We start from the raw sequence: 11,063 nt of genomic DNA, 5'->3' as shown, positions 1-11,063 counted from the left end.
CCTCCCGAGTGCTAGGATTAAAGGCGTGCGCCACCATCGCCTGGCTGTCCAATTCTTTGTAACTCTTCAGTCCTTCCTTTTTCTCTCTCATCTACTTTCTCTTGTATGTATGTATGTATGTATGTATGTATGTATGTATGTATGTAAAGGGGCTCATGTAGCCTAGGTTATATGTAGGTGAAGGCTATGGGTCCCAGGGATAGAATGTGGGTCATCAAGTTTGGTGGCAAATGCCTTACTTTCTGAGCCATCTCTCACTCTCGTATGGGTTTTTCCCCAGCAATGCCAGTGTTCCTTGGCTTATCAGTGCATCACTCCATTATCTGCCTGTATCATGTGACTTTTTCTGTGCCTTTTAATTTTTATAAATTTTATTTTCTGTATGTGGATGTTTTGTCGGCATGCATGCTTGTGTATCATTTATGTGCCTGGTGCATACAGAGGCCAGAACAGGAACTGGAGTTGCAGATGGTTGTGAGCTGCCATGTGGGTACTGGGAATAGAACCCTAGTCCTCTGGAAGAGTAAACAGTGCTCTTGACCTCTGAGCCATCTCTCCAGTCCCTCTTCTCTTATTATTTTAACTTTTTATTTATTTTCATTTGTTTCTCTGACAGTCTCTCATGTAGCACAGGCCTGGAATAGGAGGATACTTAGCGGAAAATGACTTTAATTCCTGATCCTCCTGCTTGTATCTCTCAAGGGCTCAGATTACATGGGTCACTTTGTACTATGTTTTATCTTCCCCCATTATTTAGAAATCTGGTTTTGAAAATTATCAACTAGCTTTAGGATCGCTGTAATAATTACATATAATATTTATAGAAAGTTATGCATATAATAGTATTATGTATTATTCAGTTAGTACAGAAAGCAATTGCATTAGTTAGGGATTGTATTGCTATAAAGAGATACCATGACCATGGCAGCTCTTAGAAAGGAAAGCATTTCTTTGAGGTAGGGGCTTACAGTTTTCGAGGATTAGTTCATTCTCATCATGGCAGAGAGCGTGATGACATGCAGGCAGACATGGTGCTGGAGAAGGAGCTGTTATGTTGATATGCAGGCAACAGGACTGTTTCACTGGGTGTAGTTTGAACATAGGAGACCTCAAAGCCCTTCCTCCAACAAAGCCACACCTAATAGTGCCACTCCCTTTGGGGGCCATTTTCTTTCAAACCACCAGCAATTTAATACAACTAGTCTGCAGTCTCCTGTAACATCACAAACCTGGTCAAGAAAACTACTGGGTGACCCTAGACTGAAATAGAAACCCTGTAATCTGATCAGCCTTACCCTTAGGATGAATCAGCTATAGTACTAACCTTACTTAGTAGCAAGTAGTACCATATTTAATGGCAGGGCCTAGGCCAGGGACTTGTAACCAAACTCTTGGAGTTCAGAGTTCCTAGAACTTACCAACAAGCAAGTACACTCCCCTTTGACATAGTTCATGCTCTAGTCATGTGCAGCTTTTCCAAGGGCTTACTCTGTGCTCTTTGGCTGGCCAAGGCAGAATTCTAGTCTTTTCTTAGTGCTCCTCTTTTTTGCCAGTTGCTGAGCACACAGCTTTCCCACCTACTTCTTAGTTGTGAACCACCATATGGGTGCTGGCAATTAAACCTAGTTACTTTGGGAGAGCAGTCAGTGCTCTTAACTGCTGAGCCCTCTCTCCAGTCCCTATATCTAGTGTTTTGCTCAGCTCTGGAGATAGAGAGATAAGGCAGAGTCTGTCTGATCTCAGGGAATGGATGATGGAAATGATGAAAAAGCAAGTAATTATGATTATTAAAACCATCAAAACAAAACAAAGGATTGGTAGAGAAAGTCACATGAGAACTTGTTTGAAAATGTAATCAGGAATGTGGAAGAGGAAGACTGTAGAAGATGCTCTAGAAACCAGTTATGTTCTTAGGTGGTACCAGGGAAGCCACTTCTGCCTCTAATTAGAGAGTGATTTGGAGGAAGAAACTCATGGGAGCAGATTCTAGAATAAGTGGTTGGAATTTTTTATTTCCAGTAGGAATTCAGGTTGAAGAAGTCCTGTCTATGCTCTAACATACATAGCAGACAGTGAGAGCAAAGAGAAAGAAGTTATGACTATAGAAATGTACTGATACTATAGAACAATCTAAGATTTCCACATGTTGCAAAACAAAAAATCAAAGGCAATTAAGAAACTGAGAAAGAAATACTTGCAAGACTTATTAATAGTGCAAGTCTTTTTAACGTAAAAGAAAAAAAGTGACTCAAAAGATATGAACTGACAGTTCACAAAAATAAAACAAAAACGCACAAGTGGCTGTCACTTTGGTGCTAAGATGCCTACCTTCAGTTTTGAAAAGGGAATGCAGATTGACAGGTCTCATTTTCTTTTCCCTATTTCTGAGATGTGTATTGCTGTTACCCAGATGGGTCTCAAACTATGATCCTCCTGCCCCAGCCTCCCGAGTAGCCATGATTATAGATAGGTACATGCTATTGCGCCCATGAAGATCTAATCTTTCACATGTGAAATTGGCTGGGATGCAGTTAACTACCATACACTGTCAGTGAGGCAGTAGAGAAACAGAACTCTTAGTACATTGCTGCTAGTGTAAAGTGGTGCAAGTTCTCTAGAGAATGATTTCGGAGTATGATTCCTTGACTGAGAATGGCCTCCCATTGGCTTCTTTCAATGCTTGGGTCCCGGTTGGTGTACTGTTGGGAAGGATTAGGAGGTGTGGCCTTGTTGACGGAAGTATATCACTGGGAATGGGCTTTCACTAACACCAGGCCCAGATTATTTATAATACCCTAGCCAATGAAATGCTATTAATACCGCATTGGTTAGGGGATAATGACAAGAAAATATGTGCATTTCAGTGCTAATAAAACTTTGTGCGGTGTGTGTATGTGTTTTGCATACACATGGGCGCATGGGTGTATATACACATGCATAATCTAGATCCAAATGCTAGGGTGTCTTCCTCTGTCACTCTGCATTTTATTTCCTTGAGACAGGGTCTCTCACTGAGCCAGAACTTTGCCATTTCAACTAGGCTGGCTGGCCAGTGAGCTATCAGACTTTGCATATCAACTCCCAGTGCTGGGGTTACAGGCATACATAGCCAAGGCTGGCTTTTTATGTGGATACTGGGGATTCTAACTTGGGTCTTTGTTCTGGCAGAACAAGCACTCTTACTCACTGAGTCATCTCCCCACCCCGACACAACTTTTGTCTAATATTTTCTGTCCATGGTTGGTGGAGTCCACAGATTTCAGAAGCCATGGGCGCAAATTGCTGACTGTATAATTGGTTGCTGCTGTATTATTGTGGTTATCATTGTTGATACTACAAGACCAATCACGATTTTAACTATTAATACTACTTCCCGTTTCTCTGCTTAGCTAGCATTATTATTAATTGCTCACAGCCCTCTTAGTTGCTCAGTGCATGCTTGTGAGAGAAGGAATGCATGCTGGGGTTATACATTTAATACATGCTTAATCAGCCGGTCGATCTACGAAATGAAGAACTTCTGAACAGCCGGGCAATGGTGGCGCACGCCTTTAATCCCAGCACTCGGGAGGCAGAGGCAGGCGGATCTCTGTGAGTTCGAGACCAGCCTGGTCTACAGAGCTAGTTCCAGGACAGGAACCAAAGCTACAGAGAAACCCTGTCTCAAAACAAACAAACAAACAAAAAAAACAGAACTTCTGAACTTTTACCGGGAAAAGGAGCTAGGAGGTTAATTGGTTATGAGATTTGCTTGTGAGTTTTCATTTTTTTAACTTCCATTTTCTGTGCAGGCCTGAGGGCATTGAACGTCAATACAGAAAGAAGTGTGCAAAGTAAGTATCAACAGTGTGGGTTTTTCTGAGCATGGGTCAGTAAAAGCATACTGTGTTAGGAAAATAATCTCTTTTTGATCTCGGTAATCTCAAAGGCCTTCAAACCAAATGCTAATATGCTTTCCAAAGATGCTAGTTAAATCCACCTCTGACCAGCTGATTATAAAAGTAAGGAAAATGAGGGGCCTTTTTTTTTTTCCTCAGAGGCAGGTTCTTGATAGGTAGTTCAGTATAGCTTTGAGCTTTTGCTCCTTTGCCCTAGCCTCCCAAGTACTAGGATTATAGGCATGCAGCACCACACCAGGCAAAAACTTGAGTTTTTAACATAGTATAATTTGAAAGATCAAGATGTAATATGTCTGCAGTAAAATGTACCCATCTGAATATTCAAGTCAATGAGTTTTGACAGAAAAATACAATAATAAAATAATGCCACCCCCGTCATGATAGAAAACATTTCCAACACCTTCCACCCTTCTCCCTGGTAGCCCCTGCTTTATGTCATACTGCTTTCACCGTTCCTAACACTTCTGTACAAATACATGTCTTTATACCTGTCTGTCTTTCTCTCTCTTTCCCTCTTCCCTCTTTCCCTCCCTCCCTGTCTCTTCTCTGCGCATGTCCGTGGCATGGAATACATGTCAGACTCAAAGGACAACTTGCAGAAGAGTTTTGCCTTTTTGCATGTGGGTGTTAGGGGTCAAACTCAGGTTTTCCAGCTTGACAGCAGACTCCTTTACCCACTCAGCCATCTGACTGGCCTTTATACTAGTTTTCCTCAGTTTGTTATTTTAGGGATTCATCCAAGGTGTTATATGTATCTTTTTAAAATTGCTGACTGTCCCATCCTATTAGTTCATTTACTCATTCACAGTGGTTTTTATTTTTGAGCATTTCATTGTATCAGTTTGTTTACCCATTGACAATTAATTTGAGTTGCTTCCAGTGTAGGCTATTATCAGTAAAGTTGCTGTGAGTATTCTAGATGGATTTTATTGTCAATGTATATTTTCTTTTGGAAGAGAATTGGCTGAGTCATAATGGAAAATGTGACACAATATAATTTAGTTCCAGGTTTATGTATAAAATCTATTATGTAGACAATAAAGCTAAGAATCTTAAAGGATGTTATTTAAAGCAAAACTTCCAGCTTTAGGCTATTAATAGTAAGAATATTAGTGAGTTCAAGTTTTGTTATTGTTGTTTTGAGACGGGGTCTCTGTGTAGCCCTGGCTATCCAAGAACTTATTATGTAGACCAGGCTAGCCTTGAACTCACCTGCCTCTGCCTCCAGAGTGCTGGGATTAAAGGCCAGCCTCTACGCCTGGCAGTTAAGTTCAATCTTTACATAAAGACAATTGTGTCTTAGTTCTCAAAAGATTCAGAGTAGAGGGTGGGCGGTGGTGGCGCACGCCTTTAATCCCAGCACTTGGGAGGCAGAGGCAGGCGGATCTCTGTGAGTTCGAGAACAGCCTGGTCTACAGAGCTAGTTCCAGGACAGGAACCGGGAACCAAAAGCTATGGAGAAACCCTGTCTCGGGAAATAAAAAAAAAAAAGATTGAGAGTGGGAGCAGTGAAGCAGAAGGAAACAAGTAGAAGATAGGAAGGCTTTGAGCTCCGCACCATACTGGATTGATGAGGCTGGTTTTATCATATCTTGTAGGTCTACTTTTTAGCTCAAAAAGCATAATGGTCAGCCAAAGAAAGTGTCCACTTTCTCTGATGCTGTAAAATGAAACAGCAAAGGGGACAGAATGCCCAAACCAGTGCCAAGACACCTGAATATAACGGTAGCAGTTTTTTACTACAAAGCCAATAGTGCCAAGAGTAGCATTAGACAGCATTTCCCAAATTTTGTCTAATGTCAAAAATAATCATATGGAATGCCATTGAAAAGAGCAGAGTCCCAGGCCTTACTCACCCCCTACATTTGCCAAACCAGGATCTTATGGGCCAGGCCTAGGAACCTGATTGGAAATTTCAACATGCATCCTAATTGATTCTTGCCCAGTCCGTTAGGGGAAAGGAAAACATTTTATGCCACAAACAAAGGTCTTCTGAGAAAGCAAGTCTCCTTTGTAAGTCGTGCTTTGGGGAGTAGAAGTAGAGCTTTGCAGAGATTCACTCCACCATTTGCAGGTGTGGGCTTCCGCTCTTCTACCAGTCCCAGCCGAAGAATGCGCCTGTGACGTTCATCGTGGATGGAGCAGTAGTGAAATTTGGTCAAGGCTTTGGGAAAACCAATATATATACTCAGAAGCAAGAGCCTCCTAAGAAGGTAATTATCATCCAAGGGCACAGGCGACTTAATACAGCTACACATTTAGTCCCAGGTTTCATTAGTGCTGGGGGTCATACGCAGGACTCGAACATGTTATGCAAGATCCACTGAGCTGGAGCACTGCCCCCTAAGCTTTAAAATAAAGCAACTCACCTATACATCTATAATATTATTTATTAAGAAAATGCAATTGTTGTATATAGCCAGATATTATAGAACTATGATATTTATTATTTGCTTCATATGCAGTAATCTTGTAAGGTTACAAATTGTATAATTTTTATTTTCCTCTTTTTAGGTTTTTTTTTTTTAGAGTGGGAACAATTAAATCCTCAATGAATTAGAATGATTTTTAAATATACTTAAAAATCCCTCAATAGTGGACTGGAGAGATAGCTCAGCCGTTAAAGGTTAGCCTCACAGCTAAAAATATAAGAGTTCGGTTCCCAGCACCCACAGCTCTCTCCAGCCACCTTTTGCCAGGTAGTGGTAGCACACACCTTTAATCCCATCAATCAGGAGGAAGGCAGAAGCAAGCAAATCTCTGAATTCGTGTTTAGCCTGGTCTATAGAGTGAGTTCGAGGATAGCCAGTGTTAAAAAAAAAAAAAAAAAAAAAAAAAAAACTCAAAAGGAAATGCTTGAAAACACTGACATTTAGATAGTTAGCCTGCCCTGTCCCTAAGAGGCAGGTATTCTCACACTGTGCCTGTACCCTGTACACAGACAGGCACGCAAATGCACATGTTTACACGGCTCATGGATCCTTGTGAGGTGACCTTGACTTGATTAGCTTGATACCTCTTCCTTCTCTTCTAGGTGATGATGACCAAACGGACTAAAGACATGGGCAAGTTCAGCTCTGTTACTGTCTCTACCATTGATGAGGAAGAAGAAGAGATAGAGGCTGTAAGTGCTTCGGCTTTCATGGGAATTGGAATTGGGGGGCGGGGGAGTAAGGGGACTTCAGTCAGAGCCTCTGCAGAGCAGAACAGTTGGCAGCCTTGCTTTCACACCCTGCTCCACTAGTAAGAAACTCGGTGCTATTGGGAGTACCTGTTTCCCTGAATGGGAGGGACATCTACTATAAAATGAGAACAAAGAATGTGGATCTTCACATCACTTTTTAATTTTAAAACTACTGAACTGGATTCGGATCTGACAGTTTACACCTATAATCCCAGTACTCTGGAGGTTTAGATGGGAGCATCTTACATTCAGAGTCTGCATGGTCCTATCTCCAAAACAAACCAATAAAAAATAAGGTACTGGACTGAATAATTTTCAGTCCCTCCCAGGCAGGCTCTAATGGTTTGAGTCTGTCCTTTGCAGTAACAGCAGTTACTTTTCTGGTATTTCAAGCCAAGTGTTTTTTATGGAGGGATGTTATCAAATGATCACCATGGAAACCTGAAGTCTCCTGGGTTATTGAGAAGATGAAGAATTGGAAGTGTAAGGAGGCCTGCTGTTTGAGTTCCAATTTATGGGCTTGAGTAGTACAAATAACTCCTGAGGTCTTGATTATAGTTCCTGGTAAGTGCGCTGGTCTGAAGGCCCTTCATTTTCCCTATAGAGGGAAGTTGCCGACTCCTATGCACAGAATGCCAAAGTGATTGAAAAACAGCTGGAGCGCAAAGGCATGAGCAAGAGGCGACTGCAAGAGCTGGTGAGTGGCATGGGAAAAGGCGCAGGCCTCCTGGCTTGGATTTCTTGCTTTGAATGATTTGCAAAGGCTCTTGGAAGTTATTAGTATAGTTGGCTGCCAGCTTCCTCACACCAGGCTCTGGCTGTGTTGGTAAATAGTGACTGGGGTCTAGCACTAAATTAGAAATCTTGTTTGCCAGGCCTAACTTGAGTGATGGTTAAGCCTGCTACTTTCTCTCTAGGGTCAGGATTAAGGGCCAGGTTTTTTAGTGCTTTCCAGTACATGATGGCATACAGTTCTGCTACCTCAGTAAACCCAAATTGATGGCATACAGTTCTGCTACCTTAGTAAACCCAAATTGATGGCATACAGTGCTGCTACCTCAGTTTACCCAAATTGATGGCATACGGTTCTGCTACCTCAGTTTACCCAAATTGGGACTGTGATTGCTTTTAAAGTACTGCTAGTTTTCTGCTTTATCCATGGGATTAACTTCGGAGCATGATATCTCTATATAGGGTGAGACCTACATTTTTTCAGTTTTTTAGCTAGCATATTTAGTGAGTTTCTTCATGGCATTTCATAAGAAGTGTTTCATTATCTTTGTTCTCATTCTTTCCCCACCTCACACTCTCCCTACCCCACAGCCTCCCCATGTCCCTACCCCACAGCCTCCCCATGTCCCTACCCCACAGCCTCCCCATGTCCCTACCCCACAGCCTTCCCATGTCCCTACTCCCTCTGGTTGGTCTCCTTACTTCTTTGCATAGTATCCCTCCTCTGCTTTTTTTTTTTTTGTTTTCATTCTCTCTGGTTTTTTTTTCAAGACAGGATTAGTCCAGGCTGACCTGACAGTTGCTATGTAAGCTGGCTTTGAACTCTCCTGATCCTCTTCCCTCTAGCTCCCTAGTTCATGGATTACAGGTCTCCATTCTGCTTGTCCTTCTGCTTTCTTAGCACACATATCCCTCCTTCCCCTTGATGATCTACACACACATACACATGTAATTTTATATCTAGCTTTCATGAGCCAGAGTTTGATGAATTGCTGGATAAGGAAACCACAGTTGGCTTATACACTGAGCAGTTAAGGGCAAGTGGGACAACTAGAATAAAGAAGAAATGTTAAGAATTTCATGTGATTGTGATGTATCAGGGCATACTTTTTTTTCTTTCCAGGCTGAATTGGAAGCCAAGAAAGCAAAAATGAAAGGGACTCTGATCGACAACCAGTTCAAATAATTCAGATCTTTCTGAGTTGAGACTGGAGGCCGGCACTTAAATCAAGACGAAAGAGCTTCTTGATTTCATGGTCTTGTTTCTATGTCCCAGGAAGAATCTTTCTGACCATCCCATTGAGTTTCCTGAATTGCTGTTCTTGTCTTTCACTAAATTCCTTGACTCTATTTCACTTGCTTTCTAGGAGGTAGATTGTTTTCAAAATCTTTGTATAAGTAAGTTTTCTGTCTTACTTGTCTTTGAGACAAGTTCCTGGTACACACTGGAGGACGGCCCTGAACCTATAATCCTCCCGTCTTAGCCCCTCCAGTGCTGTAACTGCAGGAATGCACCACCGTGCCTGGCTTCCCTGTCAGTCCTCTTCTGTAATATCTTTAGGGCTAGATAAGTCTCTAGTTTCTAAGGTTGATGGTTTTTTATGTCTTCTTCAAAGCTAATAACTGTTTTAAATTTTTTGAAAAAAATATGGTATGGGAGGAAAGTTGGAGGAATTAAAATTAATTCCTTCTAATTCTTAAAAGGTGGATCCTTTTAAGAGATTCTGTCTCTGATCTTTGAACTGCCCTTAGAATTAACTAGGGTTTGAATCATTCTCTTGTCGGTAGAAATCAGTTAGAAACCCGAATCTGCAGAAATATTTCTTTACTTAAAAATAATAGAGTTATATGTGAGCCATGCCATATGAAACTACAGAATTAAAGAAGGAAAAGCCATGTGGCTGGGGGTGTAGCTCAGTAATGGAGTACATGCTAGGCATGTGTGAGGACATCCCCAGCACCAAAAACAAAAAAAGAGAAAGAGCCAGATTGCAGATGCAGGGGTAGGGTAGCTCAGGTCTGAATGAAAATATGGCCTTGCTAAGTAACCCAAAGGAGCTAGTCAGTCAGCTGGGAGAATTACTGTGTGAGTACACAGGAGGGGGCGTAGTGAGAGTAGATTATCTGTTGGGTGTCTTGTTTTCCAGTTGCTATTTGCAGAAGCCTGTTTGAAGTATGTCATTCCTTCAGTGATGTCAGTATCCACGTGGTTCTTCCCGTATTCCTTTCTGTTTGCCTGTATTGCAAGGCGTGAGGAAACATGGAGTGTGTTGCCCTCCTGGTGTTATCTCTGACCAATTGCACTTTTAAGACTTGTTTGTGAGGTGCTGCCAGGAAGTCATTTTCTTTGCCTTTTCTGATTTCATTACTTGCAGGGAAAAGTAGGCTAGAGTGGAGGTACAGTTGCGCTAGCAAAAACTGGGCCAAAGAGGATTGGGACTGCTGGGAATGCAGACTGGTATGGGTCACCACCTTCCCAGTGACTCCGCAGCCAGTGAATGGGATCTGCCTTTGGCTAATTCTTCACCTCCTTTCCTCTCCTTTAACATTGTATGAATGACCAACTGTGTCCACCAGACAATGACCTCTGCCTTTACTCCACTTTATCCCCAAATTCCTATGTGCACAGCTTGGATATGCTTACACCACCTCAGACATTCAGGCTTCTAGTCTCTGGCCACAGCCTCTAATTATTGCTAGTCTCACGGACTTACTTCCTTGTAGACCTTTTTAGGTGTGTGTTTAGACTTGAGGGGTGCTTACTTTGTTAGTAATAATGAAACCTAATGGTAATAGCAGCATTAATACTCATTACTCTCCACTGAGTACTTGGTGTGTGTCAGATGCTGTGGAAAGCACTTTAGAGGTATTGGCTCTCTCGGACAATACCTCCTATGATAGTTAACTCTTGTCATCACCTTTTTCAAATGAATACCCCTGAAGCTCAGACTTCAAGTTCCCCAAGAGCCACTGGCCAGGAATTGGGAAAGCCAAAAATCTGACTTTAAAACTCAAGCTCTACTATGCTGAACTGCTTCTCCTGTGGAATCTTTATTTATATGTATGTATAGTTAGATCAGAACATAATCATTTTGAAAAATCAAGTGACGTGCAATGTAAAAATACTCAGCTAGAGAACCCCTAAAGCAATTCTGTGGTTATACTTCTACATATCTTCTGAAATAGTTAGATAAATGCCAATCATTTTAACTTCTGGCTCAAGTTACAAATTTTGCTTCCTCTATAAG

The 11,063-nt window shown here is 41.7% G+C and overlaps 1 protein-coding gene across 3 annotated transcripts in view; it reads left to right on the top strand.

The window, feature by feature from the left end:
- Positions 1–11,063, top strand: part of Steep1 (STING1 ER exit protein 1) — a 19,866-nt gene that overhangs the window by 2,444 nt on the left and 6,359 nt on the right. The window contains exons 3-7 of one of the 3 annotated variants that reach the window (XM_050121928.1): positions 3,792–3,833; positions 5,974–6,112; positions 6,934–7,023; positions 7,688–7,780; positions 8,939–10,218. In XM_050121928.1, coding sequence (XP_049977885.1) covers positions 3,792–3,833; positions 5,974–6,112; positions 6,934–7,023; positions 7,688–7,780; positions 8,939–9,001 — 427 coding nt within the window. In that variant the 3' untranslated portion in view covers positions 9,002–10,218. Of the gene's footprint in view, positions 1–3,791; positions 3,834–5,973; positions 6,113–6,933; positions 7,024–7,687; positions 7,781–8,938; positions 10,219–11,063 lie in introns of those variants that run through there. The other 2 variants (XM_050121930.1, XM_050121929.1) reach the window with 2 other exon arrangements.

The sequence above is a fragment of the Alexandromys fortis genome, unplaced genomic scaffold (genome assembly GCF_014885135.2).
Source record: "Alexandromys fortis isolate MF-2015 unplaced genomic scaffold, M_Fortis_MF-2015_v1.1 scaffold_189, whole genome shotgun sequence".
NCBI lineage: Eukaryota > Metazoa > Chordata > Mammalia > Rodentia > Cricetidae > Alexandromys > Alexandromys fortis.
This window is presented reverse-complemented; position numbering and strand designations above follow the sequence as displayed.